This window comes from Scatophagus argus, chromosome 4, assembly GCF_020382885.2.
Source record: "Scatophagus argus isolate fScaArg1 chromosome 4, fScaArg1.pri, whole genome shotgun sequence".
NCBI lineage: Eukaryota > Metazoa > Chordata > Actinopteri > Scatophagidae > Scatophagus > Scatophagus argus.
Window position 1 is genome coordinate 24926788 of NC_058496.1, and position 25812 is coordinate 24952599.

Consider the following 25812-nt stretch of genomic DNA (forward strand, 5'->3'; position numbering starts at 1 on the left):
AAAACACCATGAAAATACCAAAAAAAACAACAAACACTACAGTGACACTTTCCTTTAGACACAGTAAGCCACTGTGAAAGTGTGTAGTCATACATGCAGAATATAAATGGAGAAGATATCAACTATGAAGTTCCAGTTAATTGGCTCAATAGCCACCCATAAAAGTTGACAAGAGACAACAGTGATGTGACGGCTAACTATCAGCTTGTCACGTCAGGGTCCTTTAGCTGCAGTTTTCATCTGGACTCCAATTTCCAGCCACTCCATAAGTTCACTGCAACCTGGACTGATTGTAAAAATGGATACATGTGTCATGTGCTGCTAATTAAGATATGACACTGGGCTGTTGTGACATACTGCAGCTATCTGAAAAGTACTGATTTTCTGTTTTAATTGACTAGATGACTTGCGTATATTATGCCTGTTAAAAGCCCAACTGATACGACATATCAGAACCAGAAACAAAAAAACTACCAACACTATGAAAAAGATAATCAAGACTTACTGGAACCAAACAAGTCATGTATTGAAAAGTATTATAAATATCTAGAAATCTACTGATGGATGTACCTGGTGTGGGTTCCAGTCACTGTCAAAGATGACAACAGTGTCTGCAGCCTGCAGGTTGAGGCCGAGCCCACCGGCTCTGGTACTGAGCAGGAAGATGAAGTACTGAGATCCTTCCTCATTAAATTTCTTCAGCAGTGCTGCACGGTCCTCAGACTTGGTGGTCCCTGAAACACCAAACATCAAACATGATCATTTTGAGATGTAGAATCACATTAACTTAAAGTTTGCTTGGACTTGTTCTTCTGATCCAACGTATACTGTTGTCAGTAAGCTAAAAATGTCACTGGTATATTGTGCCTCATCTCTGACCCATTCTGTTTCAGAGGTGTCTGCAAAGAGCATGCCGTGAGTCTAATTAAGCAGTGTTCAAAATGTGACAAAACCATCCAACAACCAGTTTATGTCTGATTAAATTTGGCAAACTAAGGAGGTCTGTGGTTAAAAGCTGCATGACTCAAATAAGTCAATTAATTCAGTTTGTTTCTGAAGATGCTGCGTGGATAAAAGCTTCTTGTCAAAATGATATACTGATTCAATTCACTCACTTCTTTCTTTGGCTGTAAACCAGAATACTAATTATGTGAATGAATTGATTGAAAAACTTCAATTCAAAGTAGAATAAGTAAAAATGTTTGACAGTGCATCTTTTACTTCAGCATTTAATAAGATTCTCTAAAAATCTAACCACCAAATAAACACACAAAACTGTAAGTCACTACAAGGTTGTGAATGTGGACAAGCAGTACAGGACGAGCTTAAACCAGTTAAAATGGAGGAGCACACAAGTATATGGCTTTGTTTTTTAAAAGTGGTCGTACTTACACCTGTTTTCCCAACTGGGGAAAACACATCTGCCTCATCAATCACTCATACACAGCAGTCAAGAAAAATGGAGTGAGAGACAAACTGGGGTTCACTTTGCACATTTTAATGGTCCAAAAAGAGAAAGAAAATAACATCAAAAATCGCTAATATCTCCTCAGTGGACTCAGGTCTTTACTGCCAGTGGCTAACAGGATTGCCTTTTGATGGGCTGAGTGGGCATCATGTTGAGTGCTTGTGATGGGAATTCTCCTACACCCAAGGGTGAATTCTTTTAGTCTGATAAACTTGAATTAGAAAAAAAAACTTTTCAATACACCAATGACTCAAATGGATAATCAATATAAATCTGACTTAATCTTAGATTATGATACATATGCATCATTGCAGGGGGCTAGTTTGAAAAAATGCTGCATTTAGATAGTATTTTTCCTCTGCTTGTTATACAAAAGGTGTTATGTGTTCATGTATTATGGTAATAATACTTTGGATTTGCATGATAAACATGCATAGGCAGATCACTCCTACTTTCTCTGACTCCCTCTCAATTATTTCCTCTGTTACATTTGATTTCATATATTATTAGGAAACACAGCTTTACATTTATGTTAGAATAGAGTTTTAACTCCCCCACCCCTGGTGGCTGCTGCCGCCACAAACTAATATGTATATATGTGTGTGTGTGTGTGTGTGTAATTGTTATATATTATAACGCTGTAATTACAAAACTGATGATCACAGACATTTGAAACAAAAGCATGCGTGAGCTTACCATCAAGACGTAGATAATGAAAGTTACGGTAGCTGAAATAGTCCTCCATGATTGTCATGAGAGAAGTCATTTGGCAGAACAGCAGGACTCTGTGGTTGGTGGCCTGTAGCTTCGGCAGGATGCGATCCAGGAGCTCAAACTTCCCAGAAGCTCGATACAGATCATGCCTTGGCAGAGAAAATCAGGGAAAACATGTGACATAAGTCATCATTACCCATATAATGACTATTGAAGTCTCTGCAGCATCCAGTTTGATGGGCATTAACAGTCTATATTGGCCAATAATGCCCTGAGGCTATGCTCTCTCCAACAGAAAGGGAATTGCCCATTAAGAACAGACTGTACTGTGCTATACTTTGTACTGTTTCTCTAACAAGCTAGCAGCTCCGTGAGGCTGTACTTGAAACAGTCTGAAAAAGAAAAAGCACAAAACTGATGCAGCAAAACCAGAGCCATTATCTTATTTGTTTTGTTCAAAACGTCACACCTACATTTCACATAATGCATACAACTACCAACATTTCACTTAGAGATTCAGAGACCACACAGCTATATTATTTCAAATTAGTTTTCAGTTTGTTAGGAGCAGCTTTCTACTGGATGCTTGAATTTCCCTCAGGATCAATAAAGTATGTATCTATCTAAATATTCGCTCTTGTAAAGTATTTCAATTATCTATATTTTACATTAACAAAAGAGAAATTTCCTTTATAAATGAACATAGAACAAGAATCTAGAAAAACTTCTGAATGACTGTGTGTGTGTCTGTGTATGTGGTTACACTGAGTGGATACCTGAGTGTGTGACTTTGTGAGGACCACAATAATATTTGATTACTTCTGTGAGTGTTTTAACCTACATATGGGAGCGAAATAATCCTCCTGGCAGGAGCATCATTAGATGAAGAACTCAAGTGCGAAACCTTCAAAGCGTTTTATACTCACTCACTTGAAAAGCGTTTGAGGTAGAGGTGTAACAATATACTGAATCTTGCTGATTTAATCAACGTAAGGCTGTCCTTTCCATATGTTATATGCTTTTGCTTCTAGTTTTTTGTAAATCATTGCTGCTGTTTTATGATCCATCTAAACCAGAGAGGCAAAAGTCCAGTGGCTGAAATGAATAACTATTTGCCAACACCACTAAGTACTGCAGAGATGATGTGACATGCTGACAAAATGTCTTCTTGCATTTTTCAGAAAAAAAAAAACAAAAAAACACTTAGTTAGAATTATACAGAAATGCTATACATTAGTGAACACTATCCATTAATAATAAGAAACTTACATAATGGCTTCTAAAACATTTATTAAATGTTTTGTAGTGCTTATAAATGAGCATGTTCCCACATATACGTCACATTACATCTTGTTCAAGGCTATGTTCACAGTACATAAGTGTGAACACATATGCATAAAGTTCTGACCCTTTCACTTGCTAAGATTTCTAGCTCTGAATTGATGAAATACAATAAAATGAAATGTGTAAGTGCAAAGGACACAAGGCCTTTTGTTTGCCCAACTCACCCACTGATGATGCCATTTGGATAGCCCAAGTGCTCAGCAAAAGATTCCTATTAACAGAGAACAGTTACTCATTTAAATGAGCAGAGATGACCAAACTAACTCCTGCATTTAAATAAGGCAGGGATGGGCATACAAACAAGTCTCTCAGCCACTGTCTGCATTCACTGGCTTTCAACAGTCAGTATAAATTATCCTGGGTTAATAGAACTCACCTCAATGTGCTGGAACATGTATGGATGGTTGCAGATCTTCTTCAGCTGCATGATGGTGTTCATTAAGGTCTTTGCTCCTCCTTTGCCCTGGGGAAAATTTTGACATAGGCATTAAGTTAAATGGGATAATGAGGTCAATGGGATAAAGTTGACAGGGAATGTTACATTATCAACTATCAGCCAATAATGACCTTATTATAGAGCTGATAAAATAAAGACAAACTACATTCACTGACTTTACAAGCGCATCATCTACACACTCTGATACACCAGGCAGTGATGTCACACGGTGTAGACTAGCGAGCCAAACATGTCTTCGCTTGTATGGACCTTTTTTTTTCCATTTTCAGAGGAAGACAAAACAATTGTAATTTTCAAGACATTTCCACATTCCTCAGAGAGGAAGGAAATGTCTAGAATTTTTTAGAATTTTAACATAACGAATCTCACTTCAGCAACGGAATATTAAATCATCTACATCTTAGCCATTCTTACGCTAGAGTGTGTGCAAACTACAGGCTATGAACTTACTAACAGTATTATCAATTACTTTATCTGTCTCCTACCCTCAAAACTAAATTGAAAATTAAAGTCAAGATGCAGCCTCACAAGTTGAATACAATTTTCAGTATACTTTATCTTTAACAAATGCAATATCTTGTTTAATTCACAGTATTTTTAACCCTCTGAAGTCATGTATAATTGTCAGTTGTTGACTATTTTTGATTCTAATTTTATATTTCAACTTAGAATTTTTTTTATCTTGCCATTTTGGAATCATTTTTCATCAGCACAACCTCACAAGTGTGATTTACTGTTGTTTTTTTCATTTTGACATACTGTATTGACACACTGGACCTAAAATCACACAAAACTCTAAAATCCGACTGGGGAAAATGCGCTGAAATGCGCTGAATGAAGTGCGCTCAATGCGCTGGTGTTTACTGCGTCTTCTTGCATAAAATGCGCCCCCCAAACGCGCACCAAACGTGATGGCAATGGTCATGAAAAAAACAGTGCGTATATTTTTTATCATAACTCGGGTTTTACTTGACATATTAACAAAATTTAAAAACTGGTATATAGTTTGAAGTGCCCACTTTCGACACAAAAAAAACTGAGATTCAGCGAGGCTGCGTCTTGCAGCTACGTCGTCTTAAAGTGGTCTTGTGATAAGGACGCGCCGGCGCGTCTGTCGACTCCAGAGGGTTACAAAGCAAAACCACAGTACAACTGTGACTGTAATTTCACAAGTCAGTCATCTTCTGATGTCAAACAGCAGGAAACTGGAAAAGTATACAGCCCACTTTGTCAGACTGACACACGGTGACAAAACAAAGCATATAGTAAAGCTACAGGGGTCTTCGTATATTTACCTTCTTATCTTTTTCTGAACCATCAGTGAGAAGGATGCCTTTCTGCATGTGGCGGTACAGAACCTTCTGTATAGCAGACATGTCACATTTTACGACATACTCCACCTGAGTGAATGACAGTAAAGACATCACATCAGTGAAATGGTGGTGTGTTTTTAGTGGCAAGGCTGTTTGAGCTGATACCAGTTTCTTGATCACAGCCTCCACATTCTTGATACCAAGAGACAAAAAATAACAATGAGAAAAACAGAACATGAGAAGTGGACAAGCGGGAAAGAAAGGCGTTATTACGTACCTCGCCTTGACATAAAATATATGAAAAGAGCAATTTCTAGGTAACATTCAGTCCATGCAGGTCATTATTTTCATTATGTTTTTAGGATCATCTTAGCCTTGAGATGCTCTCGGGAAACAAGGCCCTGGATGGTCACAATGTTTACATTCATTCAATCTGGATGATGTCTCATTTCTGCATCACAGCTTCAATCTCACCTTCTCTGGCAGTTGTGACTCCACTTCTTTCTTCAGTCTGCGTAGCAGGAATGGCCGGAGCACCTTATGCAAACGCCGAATAATCAGGATGGTTTCCTCCTCATTTAGGTCCACCTAACAAGACAGAAGACAGAAAGTAAATGTTATAATTAATCACAGAATAGTGTGTTAATATTTGCATACAGTGTAGCAGGATGAACCTGGCATTCTCCTAGGTACACCTGCACACAGTTTTTGAAGGAACTCAGTAAGCTCATGTTGTTCTTCAGGTTATGTAGGGACTGATAAATAGGAGTGTAAAATTGGTGAAGACGAAATTAGTCAAGGTATTATTTTGCAGTCTTTTGATATGTCGTTATAACACAACGCCTTCGATGCAGTGTATGTGTTTGGTATAATTGTGAAGCTCTGTTTCTGCTCTTTCATCTGGTATGTGTGCCATATCTGTGCAATTGCAAGTAATTCAGGTGAGAGTAATGAGTGTGCAGATGAAGACAAACACTTAGTGCAGTTGTGCAGTTTCATGTGATGTGCGTGCCATCTCGCTGTGACAAGTAGTTTCGGAGTTAGTCAACAGAGAAGAAGGCATGTGAATTTGGAGGCACTTTGCATCCATCTGCCTCTGAGGTTTAAAGGGGACCTATTACACTTTCCCTTATATCTGAAGATATATTTATAATGTTATAAATACTTTCACTTTAATAATATAGGCTGTTCAAATGTGGCCAACGTTTCAATTAATGACGTACTGGAAATGTATTTCAAAGTAATTCTTGTGAAAAAAAGAATTTCTTTATTGGTCACCAGGCACTGCAACACTAGCTGTGATTAGCTACTTAGCTCAGTTAGCGGTACACTTAGCTGATATTACCATGAAATGTGAATCATGCAAAGCTTGTCAAGTGGAATCACAGAATAATATTGTCGAGCTGAAAATGATATAATGATATATAACTATAATAGCAACTTTATATATATAGCACCTTTTAAGAATCTGGTTCCTAAGGTGCTTAACAACCACTTAAAAACAAAACATCCAATCAGGCACAACAGATGAGCAAAGTAAAGTAATATAGAAAATTAAACAACAATAAGTGTAAGAAAGTGAAAACTTAAAAACAGTGCAATAAAAGGACAGTTAAAAGACAGTAAAAGATGATTTCACGAAAAAGTCTGTGTAGAAAAGTGGTTTAAAAGAGCTCACTGATCTTGTAAGCCTTATCTCCTCAGGCAGGTCGTTTCAAAGTCAAGGAGCTTTGACAGCAAAGGCCCAGTCACCTTTAGTCTTTAACCTTGACTTAGGAACAACCAAAACAGATCCACCGAAAGACCTCAGGCTGCAAGCTGGCTCATATTTATCTGTTACAAATGATGGTGCCAGACCCAGACATGCTTTAAAAGTGATCAGTAAGATCTTAAAATCTGTTCTAAAATGGACTGGCAGCCAGTGGAGTGATGCAAGCATAGAGGTCATGTGATGTTGTCTGTTAAAACCAGAGAGAAGCCGAGCTGTTGCGTTCTGAGCTAGGCCCCCTGTGAAGATAACAGGAAATTAAATAAGCCCCAATACAGGGTAAACGCAGGCTTTGGCAGGTAAGAATTTAGAGTTAGTTTTATATTACATCATGATTGATCAAATTGTTTAAATAATCATGACTGTCCTTTGTCATGCTGGGGAAAAAAAAATATCGCTTTCTGTGAAGGTCACCAACTCACCAGCCTCCCAGTGAACACAGCCAGACTGGAACCGAACATGGCTTCTGTGACCAGTGGAGGCCAGTTTGACAACAGGGAAACCAGTACCATGATGATTCACAGAATTTCCTCAATGACAGATAGCTTTAAAGTTACCTACACAAGCTGCTGTTAGACAATTAGCTTGGTTAGCCGTGGAGCTAACGTTAACGATCCTATTAGCTGACTCAGCCCCAGGGTGCCAGGAGCCCAAGCAAGCAAACAAGCAAGCAAGAACTGGTTCTGTTCTCCCTTTCATCAAATTGGCCTCCATGGGGCGTCAATCTGACGCTGGGTACTGTGTGTGGTCCTGCTCCAGCTGTGAACAGCAAGCCCTTTTAACAATTAATTGTCTGTGGTCACTGAGAACTTCCAGTCAGGCAGAGTTAGGTAGTTGGACATGAAACAGGACCCTGCTTTCCATTTAATGGGAACTTTAAAATCTACAACTCATCTAAAATTCTAAAACTTTTATATTGTTCTATACTCAATGCTCTCAGGTTTAGATATGTTTTTAAAAAGTGATTGGACTCCAGGGCATAATATGATTCTCTATGTGCAAATACTCTCAGGGCGTAACTAGATATCTCTTAACAGCTGTATGGTGACTTTGTGATGGGAATGTCTACTTCTTTCTAATTTTCAGTTGCATTTTTCCTCTAAAGTGTAGTTTTGGTCTTCTCTAGTAATTAAAAAATTGAAACCAATTGTCATCAGTGGAACCTTTTGATAGACATACAAGGTAACAAGCTGCTTGTGTAGTCTTGGATGTTACTGATTCTTAAGATGAACACCACACATACAATACCTGAGTGGGCTATAAAATTAAGAGTATTTTCAAAGTACTTGACTCCATATTCACCTAAAATGTTCATATTTCACTATAATGTGAATGCAGATTTATGAATACGGCCTATTTGTCTTTGTACTTACCCTCTCCCCTGTCATGGCGAACGGGGCATTGAACCACTGCTCAAAGGTGCTGCAGCTTTTGAAGATGGTGGGCAGGAGAAAGTTGAGTAGGGCCCATAGCTCGGGTAGCTTGTTCTGCAGTGGTGTACCGGTGAGGAGTAGACGGCGTGGAGCCACATAGTGAGTGTTCAACACCTGGGTCAGCTTACAGTGGTGGTTCTTCATGCGGTGACCCTCATCCACAATCATATACTTCCAACGAATCTGTATGTGGAACAAGGTTTATTAGAGCCTTTCCAATAGTGAAAAACACAGAGACATTGTGTCCAAAAATATTTTTGATCAAAAAGAAGCTCAGGAGTGAATGTAGTGAAAAACATTTTGATTTCCTACTCTGACTACCCTCAGGTACACAACACTATTGCATGTAAATGAGAGGCTATAATATCTGTTTGTAATTTAAAGTGATGTGAACAAATTAACAGCCCACCGTTAGCTTTGTGAATTATTTCAGCTTCTTGCCACCAAATGTAGGGCCTAACTCTTCAACCACAGATTGAACATGGCACACATGGCAGCAACGTGCATACAAACAAGAAATTTCAGCCATGTTTTTTAGGCATGCATTTCTATTTTGAACAGCACATGTGTCTGAGCAAGCTGTGGAAAAATTCACTTTGACTGTTAATTTATGCATGTCAATGCAACCAATGCAACCCAAAGAGACTTTCTGAAAGTTTCAAGTCTGATTTGCACTCAATACTGTGCCTGAGCGCAACTTACATAGACACTAACGGGAAACAGAAGCTACTACTGAGGCTGCTTTGCTAAGTTCTGCTTTCAAAACAAAGCCTTTGTAAACACATTGTTAGGTTGTATCTCTTGACCGTTTGGCCAAGAGCTGAGCACACACCTCAAGTTACGATAAATGAACAGCTCCCACTTGTGGAGAGTCTGATAACTGCTGAATGTAAATGTGTGAGTTTGTGGGTGAGTTAAAAGCTAGCTCTTTGAAGTGCTTCATATCTTCATATATATCAGCCTTACTCACATTTCACTTAGTATGCAAGTACACTGCATAAACACACGGCAAACTAGAATGAAGACAAACTTCTTCATCAGATATTGCTGAGGTAAATGTAACCCTTGGCCCCGTTGACAGGCCTTACATTTGCGCTGTACCCATTGCATGTATATTTGCTAATCACAAATTAAATATGACACTCGTGTCGAGTGGACGATCCAAGACATTCTCTAACTGATTAAAGACAGAACTGAGATTCATGTTTTTGCTATGCACTATTTATGCATTACACCTCCATGTTGTAAATGACTCTAATTTAACTTTCCAGTCACATACAAGGAATATATCCAACAGTGCATTCTATCATCAAAGAGCATGCCAAACATCAGACTTTTCCTTGATAGTTCACATACACTGAGCCTTATGCATTATACTTTACTTTATTATATACCAGTGCTTCTCAAATAGTGGGGCGCGCCCCCCTGGGGGGGCGCGGTGCGATGCCAGGGGGGGCGCGTGTGACCCTGGGGAACATGCTTTTTTTGCCGTACTAGAATAAAGTGTAATTGCACATCCACTACAGTAGTTGGCAGTGGCGCTCTCATTGTCAGAGTGTGCGCAGGGAGTATTAGCTCTATGGTGTAGCGGCTTTTTTGCACCGAGCAGGCGATATGAAGTGCAGTAAGCGAACCCTTAAGAGACAACATGAAGAAATTTTTAACAGGGATGAGAAGAAAGGCGGAGAGAGACGAAGATAATGAGACAAAAGTAACTCACCCGAAAGCTAAGACGAGGAAATATGATGAAGCATATGTAGCGCTTGGCTTCACTGTGACTACAGTGGGAGACGACAGACCGGTGTGTTTACTGTCTAAACATGCTGGCAGCGGACAGCATGAAGCCAAATAAATTAAGGTCCCACTTGAAGACATTAGATCCCAATCATGCTGATAAGCCGCTGGAGTTTTTTCAGCCAAAACGTGCCGAATATTGCCAACAATCATCCCGCTTTGTGAATGCTACTTCAGTAAACCAGCGAGCACTGTTAGCATCCTATTATTACATATTATTAAATATTATTACATATTATTATTACTATTATTTATAGTCGCGGCGGAGAGTGGGGGGGGGGGGGGGGGGGGCGCGAATTGTTTTCTACTTGCTGGGGGGGGGGCGCAACAGAAAATAATTGAGAAGCACTGTTATATACTGTTCTCAGGCCTTCCATAAAAGTCGATATACATATAATGTCGAGTGTTCCTGCTTCTGCTGCTGCCACATATTGCATTGGAACAAAAAAAAACTCATTTGCTTTGAAGTTCAGCACTGGTGTCAAGTGTACTTGCGCGAATCTAATGATGCTACTTTTACAAAACTATGACTTCCTCCCTGATTATCTCAAGTGCTGCTGTGTGTTCCCTGTAGAGCCTCTGAGATCCACAGACTCCATGCTTACTGTACAAAAGCTCAAAGACCTATGATGAAAGACCCAGATGAACTCAAATAAATTCACTCTGGATCTGAAGAGTGCCTGCTATAGCTCATCTTTTTAGATCTTCCTTTACCTAGAATCTGTTACATGAGTCTTCGTCTTGAGTCCGTTAATACAACTTCCTTGAATTCTGCAGTAAGTGCAGAGCAATGCACTTACAGATTGTCAGTCATGAAAAGTGACTGTCAAACACTGGCAGCTCCACAGTGAAAGTTCAGGCGTCAGTCATTTATAACTAGTATAGAAAAGTATATAAAGGTATAGAAAATCTAACAATAAAAGTAAATAAAAGATTATACAAATGCATATATGGTGTATGCACAACTGCAATAGAGTGTATTTGAGTTAGTGAATTATACAGAGAGGACAAAGCTTTGCTCTCTTTCACCTTGGCCAGTATTTGCTTGTCCTTGATGATGTATTCGTAGGTGGTGAGCAAGACATTGAACTTTCCGCTGCGGAGTTGAGGCACAAAACCACGGCGCATAGCAGGGGTGCCCTTTCGGGGGGGGGGACAAAGACAAAACAATTTTCTGTCATAAGTCAAGTAAAAGCATTCAGAATGTCTTATAAAAGGAACTTAAAAAAGATCTTATCTACCTTGTAAGCAATTTTGACCACAGAGGGTGCCCACTTGTCAAGTTCATAGACCCAGTTAGACAAAGTCCTGGAAAAAAGAAATCATAACCATTAGAGGTTACATGTGAGGAAGTGGGTAGAATTTAGAGCACTTAACAGACACGTTCTCAGGTGAGCTTAGCTAAGAAGCAAAGAGAAAGGGCAACTCCAAGAATCACGCATTAATAGGCAAAGTGCTTACTGAAATGTCTATCATCAAGGTTCACATGTAATTTGCTGGATAAAAATAATAATAAGAAAAAATCTCCTGCAGTAACGTCACGCAAAATAATGGATTGTAGCTCACAATGAGAAACTTTTCTTAGAGAGAGCCTGTCCAAAACTAGGTCCCCTGGGAAGATCAAGCCCATTACCTTTAATTTCCCCAACACACAACCACAGATGAAAGAGGTCTATTTAAGGCTCACATTAACTCACTGTGCATATTAAACATAAGAGCATTTAACACAGCGGCCTGGGGCTTAAATTTAAGTCTCTGCTCTGTTGGGAGTGGAAAAAGCAGAGCACATCTCAGTAATAATGAAAAAAAAAGTACTGAAAATAACAAACCCAATGTTCATTTTATGCCTTCAACACTTGTAACAACAATTGTAATTATAAAAAAATACAAATCAGGTGAAACAAAAAATTGGGGAATGCAACATGGTTTTCCTTGAAATACAAATCTACAAAAAGTAAGTATGGAAGCACTGAGGCTACTTTCATCTGCTATGTTTAGGGAGGCGGGAAAAACCCAGGAGCATTAACCCACCTGCACCATATTTTTGGAGAAAGGAGAGAAAATTGATGCTTCAAATAACTGTACCCAGGTCCACCTTTAAGAGGTGGTCTCCTGCTGCTTCCAAGTGAAGGCTGGAGTGGTTTGTGTTTGAAGAATTTGGGATTAGTAACGGGAAAATAGCAAGGGAAATCAACCTTTTGGAAGCTAAATGAGTGACTGAATAGATTCACGAGTTTTCATCTCATGCCATGCCTCTGTAAAAGCGGACCAAAGATCGAGAATGACGACAGAGAAAGAGTGCTGTTCAGACCATATGGAACATTAATTCTGACCCAAAACAGGTCAATTATGGATTGAGACTATTTAATGTGTTTTTTTTTTCCACTTATTTCAGAGTTGTCTTATATGCAGGCCAATACAGTAGCTGATAACAATTTGAACTTCAATTCCCATAATTTCTATCATGGGATGTATACGCAGCACACTCATGTCTATTAAGGCAGTTGGTGAGTTTTAACTCTATACAAAAAAACAGATATAAAACAGCATTGCCTGAGCACAGTAATAATTCACTATTCCTTTAGAGCCAGTTTGTTTTTGGTATTCCTTCAGCTCTCCTGTAGGCAGATGAATGTGCACTCCTGATACATGAACTTCATTTTCAACAGGTCCACCAGTGTCTCAGTTGGGGTTGGTACTCCTGACTCTTCTGTTCTCTTTTACAGTCCAATCTTGTCATTTAGACTAATCACCATACCGTGTATTTAAGTCTAAAATGATTCCCAAGAGTAAGTTTACAAACTGCATGTATTGACCCCATGCTCAAAATTTTTAGGATGACATAAAAAGTGGTGAAGGACGGCAGGTGAAGGGTACTGACGAGAGAGGAACGATGATGAGAAAGGGACCGTTGAGCCTCTTGTGCTCCATCAGGTAGGTGATAAGGGCGATGGTTTGGATGGTTTTGCCAAGCCCCATTTCATCAGCCAGGATCCCGTTTAGATTGTTGTTGTACAGGGACACCATCCACTCAAGCCCCTGGATCTAGATCACAGAACACAGAGAACACAGAATGTAGAAAAATAAAGGCATGCCTTAAAATATGCTTGCAGCGAAAACATCATTCACTCTACTTGTTTGTTTTTGTGTGCATCATTTCTACTCCTCCAGCACATAATAGACAAAAAATCATTGATAGACAGACAGACAGACAGAGCACTGTGGGCAGTGTTCAAGGAAGTAACTGAGGAAAATTACATGCTGCATGAGATTGAATTTTACCTTGTTCAAAAGGACAGGCATGACAATTTAAATAACAAACGGACTGCCAGTGGCTTAGATGGTTTATATTACATGATACATAACCAAAACACACCTGTTACATGTCACAGTTTGCTCGCTCTTGGTAAATTCTCTCCCGCCATGTTTAGCTTTGACAGTCTAAAACTTTTTAAAAACAAGGCCGCAACTAATGATTATTTATATTATCTAATGCAATAATGAAAAATGCTTGCAGCAGTTTCCAAAGTCAAATGTGACAATTTCGAATACCTTGCTCTATCCAAAGTAACTCCTGATTAATTTAATGATGATAGGCTGCTTTGTTAACTGAGCAGCGGTTTAAGTTCTACTAGAAAATGATTAAAAAGCCAATTTTTAAATGTGTTTCTTCTGCCTGTCAATACATAATAGTACAAACCACCACATGTATTTCAATAGGTAAGTTTAATTGTTTTCATGAGTTTTGCAAATGCTCTTTGATCTCATTGCCACTTTGGCATTTTATAACTTAAGTGATTCAAGTGCAGCAGCAAAATATAAATTGTGGTACTAACTGTGTAGCTTGCCTGTGGCCTGGAGAAAACTATCTGCAATAGATAGTATTTAGAAACAGAAAAAGGCACAATGGCACTGGCACCAGTAAAGGGTTGAGTGGCAACAAATTACCAAATGCATGTTAGTTAACAAAACGCCACACACACACAGCATAGCTAATTCCACATAAAGGCTGGTGGAGGGTAAATATTAATAGGACACGATAAACAGAAAATTGTCCTGTATTACTGTGTAGCTTCTCTAAGATGCTGACAATTCTGGTTTGTGACACTGATTGCTGTTGGCACAGCAGACAATTGATCCAATTACTGTATGGCCAAAAACAGTCCAATTTCCTCAGGGAGCTGCCATCATATCTCATTTAAAGCCGAGCACACCATAAATCAGAGCAGTGCTAGGAGTGCAACCTGATTGGAAAAAAGAAAAATGTTAGCAGCAGTTGCCAGTTCCCCATGTCTTGTAATATCCTATCTTTCACTGCCATCCCAATTTAAAACAGTAGAGATGAGACTGTAGTGTCACAATGGAAAACGACCGACATATAACACATATATCACACCCAAGTGTATTCATGTCCGGAACAGCCACCAAAGAAGAGACAGAGCTGAAGTACTCTGGTGCATCACAAACCCAGCAGAAAATACAGAATGAGCCACTGAAGAGGCTATCACTCCCAAACGGTAAAACTGAACAAAAGTGTGTGGTGATGAGCAACTGGCAGCAGTACAGGTATTACTCACACATAGCCCTTTAAACAAGGTAGGGATGTGCGCGATTAGTCAACAGGTCATTTAAATGCTGCAGCTCTTGATTGCTGGCACCAGGAACGGTGGCCGGTTATCAAACTAAATATTATTATTCTACTATTGCCCATGTAGAAGTCATTTCTAGAGCCAAGTGTATGTAGGACACCAGATTAGTCTAATAGGTTTCAAGTGTCAAGGCATTCAAATATTACATTGTATCTTTAAAGATAAGAGTGTCCGGCAGACCCCAAACCCTAAATAACAAGAGATTCTCATATAACTAGACTTTTAATTAGATTATGTACTGTAAATGACTGTTTATCAAGGAACACCTTTCTTAAACTGTATCATAAAAAAATAATTAACTGAAAAAGTATACAACATACTGATCAAGTTCAAAAACAGAGCAAATGAAAATTTTAACTCACAACATTAATCAAAATAAATCAGACTTGTCTAGTGGTGGCAGTGCTGGCTGTCAGAACAAATACAACCAGTAATAAAACAGTAAAGAAGTCCTGGTAGCTCTAGCTAAAAGTCCTTTGTACTCATAAATCTCCTAGTGCTGCACTCTAACCAAATTTAACTAAAGGAACAACATCTTGACCTTTGCTACTGGCAACAGAAACACTTTCAAAACCCTTGGAAACAGTCAGACATTGTGACACAATACAAGATGGTACAAAATAAGAAAATGGCTTCTCAAGGGCAACACCAGTAGTTCTGAATGGCTTTCAGTATTTCTATTACAGTCACCTGTGTTTATGTTTGTTAAATTACTTTCATTCAAGGACAAGATATCATTCAATATTTTAAAGAAAACTGTGAGAAATGTCCAAAATGCTCTGTTGCATTCAAGAGCCTTGTTACTGGAAAAATGAAAGCCGGAAAAATGAACAACAAACAAAACAATAAAAATAGTTTAACAAATCTAATGCAAAAGTCTACAAAACAGCGTGTGCATGTGTACCTGGTAATGTTTGAGTGTTCCGTTGATCATCAGTGATGACTGCTTCTCCACCCTCTCAACGACAGCATGGGCCACACCATAATAAGACTGGGAGCTGGTTTGTCCAGTAGGAACACTGTACTCATCATCCACGTCCTGCTTGGCTGATCTGACAGTGTGCATAATGTAAAAAAGCAAAAGAGTATTTGAAACCCTCTAACCCAGACTGAAGTGTTCTGTTTAACATTGATTTTAATGATCAGATTCATGGCTTTTTTTTGGACCTGGCACTGGGAGTTCAGCTCGAGTACAGACGGAGTGCCTCGCTTAAAGTCCCCATGGAAATGTGTAGATTCAGATAAGGCCTTTCAGAGCTTTACTTATTTATGTCTTGATTCCATTTTAGATTTTCTTTAATCTCAGTGTCTAGAGTGTTGACTGATTGCCCCCACATGAGACTCCCGCTGGTTTCTCTGAAACCCTCTGAGGTTTTAAAAAATGTTTATGTTTAATATCTTTATAACACTATATAACACTGGATAAACATGATTTTACCTTTTATCTTTGTATCTAAATAATGCAGTTCCTAGATGAAAAGGAGAGTCCTACCATGTAAATCTAAAACAGTGGGATAATGGGAAGTAATACAGTACTCAATGATGTGCTTGGCAGCCGTCACACACACTACGTCTCCATTCGGATCCATCTTCTCCTCCGTTTCTGCCTTTGCCATTTCCTCTTCCTCCTTCAAAGCATAATAACACATGACTTCGAGCATACACATAATAATAGCAGAGATACCAGAAGGAGCTGCACTGAGGACAAAACAAAATTATCAGAAACACCATTACTGAAGTGCACAGAGCTACAGCCCCCTAGTGGACTTTAATGCATGTTTTTAGTGTGCAAACTGAGTTGGTCTGCCTGAGATGTGCACTAAATCCCATTTAATAACGTCTGCATGATTTGAAAAACTGCATGAGGCTGATCTTAAATCCTCCACTGTGGGAGTTTATTAATGAGAAAGTCACTGACCTCCTCCTCAAACTCCGAGCCGCTTTCCTCGCTGTCTGACCGTGGGGCGACTTCATAACTGGTTATAAAGGATGAACCGGCAGGAAGAGGATAAAAAAGAAAATTAGCGCAGAGTTAAGTCAATATATGAGTTATCCATCAAAATATTATAAACCTTCAGGACTGACAGGAAACAGCACGCTGCAAGATGAACAGGAAAGGGGAATATTTTCTGTTAGAAACAGACAGTCAACTGAAAAATCACATCAGACTTTATCCAAAGTATATATGACTTGATATTTGAGATGGACTTGTGGCCAAAGACTTGAGACTTGTCAAGAATGACTTGTGAAAGTCTCTGCTTACAGCATGCAGTTCAATCTGGTGCTACATGCAGAAATGTCCTTGTGATCTGGTTTATACTGGCCAAACTCACAAGAGCTCTAAAATTGGGGTTACGTGAACACAAAACTGCAACATGTACAAAAAACATGAACTACACCGTGCATCAACATCACATACAGTCTAAACACATCATGGTACTGAGGAAAAGAAAAAATCTCCCCTTCTCCCAGAGGTGGTGACACACTCAACAGTTAACTGCTCTGCATATTGGATTCATACCCAAAGTTGAGCCTTTTGGCTTAAATGAAGAGCTGAATTTGTCATGTTTCTTGAAACTCATTACACCAGGTGGATGCAGTACCATCTTATGTGCTCTTTTGTTTCTAATGTGGATTATAATTTGCAGGTGCAGCACTTGGACACTGGCCATGGCAACTCAATTACTGATTACCCAATATCAATCATACACCTGTTCTCAAATTACTTTATGTGTATTTTCCTTGTCTTTGTCCATTTTGACTCAGATAAGGACACAATGGTCTGCGTACACTATTAAAGGATCAGAGCCAATCAGTTTTTTTCCCATCTGAAAGCAAACATTTTATGTGGCTGTGTCATTTTCGTCTTATGCACCAAAAAGGAGATCCTTGAGTGCTTAATAAGAAAAAAGTTATTTATTTATAAATTAAATTAATCTATGGATGCAGTAATGTGTTTCCTCACCCAGGATTCATCTCAAGCCAGGCCTCCAGCTGGCTGGATTTGGGAGCATCCGTTCCCTGCAAAACCTTCCCAGTCTCCGTCTGAATCACTTTGACCGGCAGCTCACTCATTTGGCTGCTCTCATCCATGGGCTGCAGAACAAACGTGTTAAATTCACTTTTGCACAAAGGCCTGCAATTATTACCAGTTGACCATCATCACATACTGCGTTTTCATGCTGTGTGAATTCATGAAATAGTAATTTTCATTTACATATTGTATTGTAAATGAGAGTGGGGAGTATGAACCCAAAAAGGAAAGTTCCAGCCAAATAGCTAAACAATGAGGTGGAAGTCACAAAAAAACCTCTGTAAGGCTGAGAGGAGCTGCAGCTGATCACTAAGAGCGACCCCATCACAATGTCGTCACACTGTCATTTGACACTTTGCCGTGGTAAACATTTTGATTCTAGTCACATTAAATGCATTCATTTCTGAGAATAAAGGATCACGTAGTTAAATACCACAGGATCATGGGAGTTGTTGTCATCATTGATAAACTACTACTAATTCTGAAAGGCTGACATGACTCTAGCATAGAGCTTTCATTCATGTTGTCAACATCACTGAAACATTTGGGATAATATAAGTACACGACTAAACAAAATATTTAACAAAGTTCTAGTAATTTTTTGACAGGTTAGATAGGTTGCAGAAATATTAAATTTATACATTTACATTTATCACATTTATTGTCCTTCAAATAAATAGCTACTCAACAGGAATACACGTTATATGACCAAAATTGGGGAAAAAAAACAAAAAAATATGGAGGAAAATATGGAACAAGGAAAATATGACAAAATGTAGAACTGCAGCTCACCTCTCCATCAGGACCAATGGCACTGGTTCCTTCACCATCTCCATCCACCTTCTAGACATCAAACACATAAAGCTATTTAAATGACATATGATTATCAACCGCAGGGTATGTTTAAAGGAAAGATAATACCAGTATTATGTAATCTCAGTAATCATGGCTCTATACGGGATTAACAGCATAACAGCATAGTTTCTTCTGTTACTGTTTTATATGGCAAAGTCACTTATTCTTCAGAGGCGAAAAATGAGTTCTCCAGCAGATTTAACACATATGTACTTTACTGAAATATTTCGTTTTTTAGGTGCTATTCCATGACTCACTGCACATGTTCAATTGAGGTGACACAGTATGTGGTTACTGAAGGACCCTTTTAGAGTCAGTGTGGGGATCTCCACCAGGTTTCATGAGTGGCTGACAGTGCGCAGGTGTTTGTTCCAGTCAAAGACCACTCTGATTAGTTCTGCCTCTCACAGAAGGTGTGAAATCGTGTGGGCTAGCACATGCTCTAAGCTCACCATGTCACTGACTTTGAAATACTTTTAATGCTTTAAACTGTGGAGAGGACATGCGATAAGTGACAATAACCACACTGTCATTCTGGAAGACATCTGGAAATAACAAAATAATGAACCATGAGATTAAAGTGATTAAAAGGCATAATTCATGACACAGTTAAACCTTGGTTGGTGCTCCTAGGGAGGTTTGGATTGGCTTTATGTAAAGATATACACCCAGCAACAGTGAAAGAAAACAAGAGCCAATCACATTACAGCGCATCTGCCTGGATTTTGCCAAGCAGCAATATACAAACCCTGGAGCAAAACCTTCAGAAACTAGTACAATGCAAACCTTTTGTCAAACAGCATAAAGCAACATGCTCCGAGTAACCATACCTTCTTTCTCTTCTTCCTCCTCTTCTTCTCTTTGGCAGCTTGGGCAGCTTTGTGTTCATACACCAAGGTGGTGAGGTTGGCCACATATTCATCCGTCTGCTGGAGCAAGTACGCTAGACGCTTGTCTTTCTTTTGGTCAATTAGTTTTCGGTAGCCTTCTTCATCTTCAGCCTGAGTAGGGGTGGTAACAGAAGGTTAATGCTGGAAGAGGACAAGACCTTCTCAAAGATCAGAATATTCAAAATATTACCTAGAGGTTGATAATATTTATTCAAAGTCAGTTAGTCTATGCTTGGTATGACAAATGCACCAATCCAATATATCAGATCAGTGCTCCTGCAAATTCCAATGTTATTAAATGGATCAATGGATGCCTATCCATACTGATTACTGTTTAATAGTGACTGTCGTGACTAATTAGTCATATTTTCTAGAAACATCTAAATACCAAAAAGTCAGACAGACAGGTGCCTCAGATCACACAATCTGACTGTGAAAGAAATTGCACACTGAACTTATTCAAGTTACGATCATGAGAGTAACCTAACACAGACACAGAATGATTCTAATCAATTTGTTATACTGCAAAAGAGAAAGCAGGATTGGTACGTCCCTTTTTCGGTGCATACAGCAGCTTGCAATGTCACAAATGTTGTTTTCATTTTAAATCAGTACACTAATGAAAGAAACACTGTTAACTGACCAGAATGTAAAATAAACAGTGCCTTATTGATTCCATTTGATCTGTCTTTCAGCTGTATACACACACACACTGCCATCAGCATGTCTGCACAGGGACAGTTAGGCTATTGATAGAAATCTGACCTCCTATAGTTTAAATTAATTATTAATTAAAAACAAAAATAAAAGTTAAATCAGAAGTTAAAAGAGATTTCAGAGGATCATATGCACAGCTCCAAGGACTTTCTCTTTCTGACAGTTGTGATTATGATACAATTTTTGACTTTCAAGTTCTCACCATAAGTCTCCTCATCCTCTCTTTCTCGATTCTTTCAGTCTCCTTCTTCTGCTCCCGTTCTGTGTTGGTGTGCCAATTGGCAACAGCTCTAGTAAGTTTCTGGATTTTACCAGACACTGAGCGGTGATATTCTTTGAAGTCTTTAGCATGCTGAAGGATACTGTTGAGATACTCCTGAAAAACAAGTCATAAATCTTGTTGAAGTACAAATACTATTTTGACAACAAGGCACATCAGATAAAAAAGAAAGAAAAACAGTCAGGCTTTGCCACCAAACTCCACTTTCTTTGTCACTTCTGTCTTTCACTTATGATGGATTCATTTCAAGGTGCAGAGAGTGTTTGATGAAGCCACCTTGCAAGCCGTCAGCTATTAAATTTTGCTGTCATAGTGGATGTCCACTTCCAAAAATGAAGCTACTAATGTCTGTTTTTAACATTTTCTCTTCTTCATCATAACTTCTTCAGCTGCTCAAACTAACAGTGATTCACACTTGTATTCTGTACCAAACCCCACTTCCACGGCATTCATCGCAGATTTGTGTTACCACTAAGAGAAAAAAGGGTCCAGTGTGGTCTTAGTGTTTAACCAGAACAACAGTAGCACCGTTTTTCAGCATGTCTTCTCCTAGTAGACTAAGTGTGGATCACCTGATGTTTCTGCCTGCGCTTCTTCTCCTGCTCGAGCTTCTGCTGTTTCTCCAGCTTCTCAGTCATTCGTGCCTCCCTCAGCGTCTGACGCTTGCTGCGTCTGTAAGCCTTTGAATTAAGGGCCGTCTCCAGGGTTGTGTCGCGCCTCATACATGCCACCACGTCCTGTCTTAGCTGAACATATGCACAGGGTAAACATTTTCTAGTGCATTTTCTAGGGAATAACAATGTCAAGTGTAAATTTGTTTTGTCCAGTAAGCAAAACTGAAATTAATACATAAAAATGCAGCTCACAAGGTAGCATTTATTTAAAGACTTTAAACCAATTAACGACCACTTAGAAGTTCTTTTTTTTTTAAATCACAGCATTAGTGACACCTCATTACTGATTGAGCTACCTCCAGTGTGAGTCATTCTAGTTTTTTATTCTTACATTCCACATTATACATTCATTTTATTCTAACATTTTGTGCAGTCACACTGAACATGAAATATGGCAATTCCTGAGTACCTGCCGCTGGAAGTTGAGCAGACGCAGTGCCTTCAGCTCCACTGTGGCTTTAGTCCTCAGGTCAGGGGGCAGAGAGCCAGGCAAACTTTCCAGTTCCTGGATTCGATGTGCAATCCGTGCCTGTAATCTGAACATCATGAAGATGGTAAGTCAAAACTCTATCAAACTGTAACAAACTGGTCCAAACTCCTTTTTTTCTTTTTCTTTTTTTCCACTTGGTAAATGCATGACATGGTGAAGATAAATGCATGCGACACAATTATCCTAGAGATGAATTAAAATGTTCTGTACTAAATTAAGAAAGCCTAGCTTTGTGATCTGACTACAAGTAAACAATAAAAATTTACTCAGGAACAGTGTCCTTATTCTTCCAATCTTTGTACAACTATTGCAAAGATTAGTCGGTTATTCAGTCAAAAAAAGAGTAGTTACCAACTATTTTGATAATCAATGAATCATGTACGTCATTTTTAAGCAAAAATGTCAAACATCTGCTGCTTTTCCCTGTCAGTAACAATGGAACATGAAGAGCCTTTGGGTTTTGGACTGCTGGGTTGATAAAAGAAATAATTTGAAGTCACTTTCGGCTCAGGGAAACTGTGATGAGCATTTTTCACAAATTTTTGACATTTTTAAACATTTCATCGTGGTGCTCTTCTATAAAAGCATAGTCTTGGTCTGATGCTACATTTCTGTATGCTGAACTCTATGACGGGTACTTCGTGAGTCGTTCACTTTATTTTTCATTTACTGCAATTCAACACCTCCTGATGTTTCCTTGTTACTGAAAGTGATTCAGAAAAGAATAGAGAAATACTAAACAATAGATACCTTGTAGTATTTTGAAGTAGTTTACTTCACTTCCTATCAACCCAAGGTTGTTATTGATTTGATGATTTAAATATTAAGGTCCCTGAGATGTAGCACTATGACTGTTGCTGTTTGTTCCAATAGAAGGCCAAACTGGACAGACACACTGAAGAGGGGTCAGCCGTTTCCAAATATTTTTTGAACAATGCAGCTTGTCAAGTGTGATGTGTGAGCACAAAAAAGAGATCATCAAAGAAAGAGCCTTGAAGTTGTATGAAGAAACACAAGCCTTAGGGTCTATGGGCCTTCTTCATATCTCCATCAGACGTACATATTTTCAGAAAATGACACAGACTGCAGGTTACTATGACGCAGGAACAGTGAGTTCTGATTATGTGTGCACATAACCTTTACCAAAAACCACCTAATGTTCTTCACAATATTAAGTTAGCAGGTAAGACACGTAAACCTTCTCAGACATGTAAAGTTCCAACATCAATCAGACTGAATAAGATCACATATTTCTGTAACACATCCTTCAAGGATAATTCTGAATTAAATCAAATTAAACACACACAAGTTTAAACACCTAAGCCTCACAGTGCTCCTGCACCTTTACCATGTGTGTATCTGTGAGGGTGTACAGACTGCAAAGCTTCTAGAGGCAAATTTGTAATGTGTGATATCAGGTTATACAAATAAACTTGACATGAATGTGAGTGGCCTGCATGTCTCCTGCTAGGTTCGACAATCACATAGTTAGTATGTTGAGCCATGCAGTTATAGAATAAACTTCTCACATCACAGTATCGGATTCCATCATACACAAAACAGCCCGAAGTCTCAGTTGCTGTATCACAATGTCTTTACACTTTCACTGTTCAGGAGCCCCAAAACTAGTTGAATAAAAAAATGACAGTTTTATGCTTGTTGTATATGTAGGACCCAGAAGTTTCTACAGTCTGATTTTGAAAATTTTCAAAATGCTGATCACTAATGAGCTCTAAAACAACAACAAAACAAAATTTAAGAGAAAAGCATTTGATGTGTGAAGTCAACTATCTGTAATTTTTCAACAGCATAAAAGACTATTAAAATTGGAAGCCAAGAAATTCAAATCAAGTGTGATTAACCGCTGACTTTGGAAATTTACAAAGCTAGAAATACAATTGCTGCTAAATGTTCTTTTACATTTTATATACAAATGATGTAGTAAACCTGAAAAAAAAAAAAAAAAAGGAAAATTAAATGATGAGTCTCAATGTTGAAAATGTCATTTCATGATTAGTGACAATGATTAAAAGATAATTTAAGGTAGAACGGAGAGGATGTTGAGGATTTTTTTGTTTCACACCTGTACTCTCTCTCCTGCAAGATCCCCACTGGGTCCAAACCCTGAGGCTTCTGGATTGGCGTGATGCGGTTCTGTTTCTGCTGCATCTGGAGCATGGGGGAAACCTGCTGCCCGGGAGGCTGAGGGGTCACTGAGCTGCCCGGCATGGGCCCCGGTGGCACAGCAGAGGGCTGAGCTGGTGCAGGGGACGGGCGTCCACTGGCAGCAGGGGTGAGGTGCTTCTGAGCATTGACTTGATTTTCACCAACCTGACCTGAAGATCAAAGACTTTGTTATTGGTCAGTTCTCCATAGGGCTGGTTAATTCAAACTCGATCAAAATCACAAAATGATTACGAGAAGCTGTTTCAATAATGATATACAGCTTGATACAACTGTGCAGTACTGTTTTGGGTTTTTGATCCTTATGAAGACCAGTGTGCAGGCAATACATGTTGGTCATAATGCACCATTAATCTGTACCCACAACACATGGTTGAAATTTGTGAAGAATTTCCCATACTGTCTTTCACATCTTGCAGGTTTGTGTAGGTGAACACTGTGATAGTATACTTAAGTATTATTGGGATGTTTTCCAATAAATAAAATTCTTTCATTCTAATGACAGCTTCCAGAATAGATGCCCTGACATAACAAAAGGTGTTTAAAAGCTTGGAAATCAAAGAATACATTTTAATGCCACCTACAAAAAAGAAACAAAGAACTGGAGACTTTTAAAACACTCAGACTTCAGTGTTTCGTACTACTGGAACTTTATTTCACTGCAACTTTTACTAAGCATAATATTTTATCCAAATTCTCATCAAATGACTTTGGGTGTTGTCACTGTGTTGTACATCTCACAGTTAAGATCTGTGTCTTGTTCATCAACAGTACCTGGCTTTTTACTTGTTTCTGGCTTTGGGAGAAATTATTGCTGTCCAGGTATAGCAGTCCAGGTGACCAGAAACACATGCACATTATGTTAGGTAGGTAGGTCCCCCTCTTAGCAGCAGAAAATAATGTAGTATCTTCAAAGCTAATGCTGCTACACTGTATTTTAAGTCAACCTTGGATTGCAGCACCTTTCCTCAATATCCCATGCACCTTCAAAGAAGTCACTTTAGTCTCATTTCAAAGAGAATCTGATGTAAGACTACACATCAAACAGCTTGGTCAGTCTCAAACCTTTCACTTCAAATCACACACTCAATTATGATGTATGGATTCAAAAGGTGTACTTTAAATCAAATGCAGCTCTCTGTGGCATTCATCCACACATACATTTAACTTTACTGTTCAACGTGCACTTCTACAGCACTTACCATCGGACCAAGGCTTGGGTCCTGTGCTTTGATTGTGTACTGGCATGACTGGGGTAGGGCAAGGACTTGACTGGGGACCACCTATAGGTACCATTGGCATACCTTTTTAACACAAGAACAAGTCATATTTTAATTAATAATTAATCTGATGCACTTTCAAATCATGAGGTACAATTCTCCAAGCCTAATTATACATGAAAATTGCCATTAGCTGTGGTCCTAACTGATGCTCCTTTTACCTGACATTGATTCTTACCCTGTTATAACAATAGTGAAAATACATGCACTTACACTCTAATAAATATGCAGTGCACCACAATATGCAATGCATATCAATGGTTTACAATGTGTATTGGCTGATCATCATATGGACTTTAATTTAAAAAAAAATTTAAAAAAAAACCAAAAACAAACTTAGAATCCTCAAATATGGCAGCTGTTTATTTGACACCAAAATTAAAAACGAAAAGAGATTTACCAAGAAAAATATCTCTGAAACCTGAAAAGTATCTGGGTTTAGTTCACTGCATCTGATCACAAAGTCTC

At 38.8% G+C, this 25812-nt stretch overlaps 1 protein-coding gene across 2 annotated transcripts in view; it reads right to left on the minus strand.

Moving 5' to 3' along the window:
- The window catches only part of smarca2 (SWI/SNF related, matrix associated, actin dependent regulator of chromatin, subfamily a, member 2), a 46994-nt gene that overhangs the window by 16268 nt on the left and 4914 nt on the right, over positions 1–25812 (minus strand). For both annotated transcript variants that reach the window (XM_046385980.1, XM_046385977.1), the window contains exons 5-25: positions 25267–25368; positions 23964–24216; positions 21800–21926; positions 21289–21462; positions 20639–20812; positions 19660–19830; positions 18767–18817; positions 17906–18036; positions 16859–16916; positions 16477–16568; positions 15845–15992; positions 13173–13336; positions 11533–11599; positions 11321–11431; positions 8438–8680; positions 5771–5884; positions 5279–5383; positions 3903–3989; positions 3691–3737; positions 2165–2331; positions 571–734 (exon numbers count right to left, since the gene is read on the minus strand). In XM_046385980.1, coding sequence (XP_046241936.1) covers positions 571–734; positions 2165–2331; positions 3691–3737; positions 3903–3989; positions 5279–5383; positions 5771–5884; positions 8438–8680; positions 11321–11431; positions 11533–11599; positions 13173–13336; positions 15845–15992; positions 16477–16568; positions 16859–16916; positions 17906–18036; positions 18767–18817; positions 19660–19830; positions 20639–20812; positions 21289–21462; positions 21800–21926; positions 23964–24216; positions 25267–25368 — 2750 coding nt within the window. The remainder of the gene's footprint in view (positions 1–570; positions 735–2164; positions 2332–3690; positions 3738–3902; positions 3990–5278; positions 5384–5770; positions 5885–8437; positions 8681–11320; positions 11432–11532; positions 11600–13172; positions 13337–15844; positions 15993–16476; positions 16569–16858; positions 16917–17905; positions 18037–18766; positions 18818–19659; positions 19831–20638; positions 20813–21288; positions 21463–21799; positions 21927–23963; positions 24217–25266; positions 25369–25812) is intronic.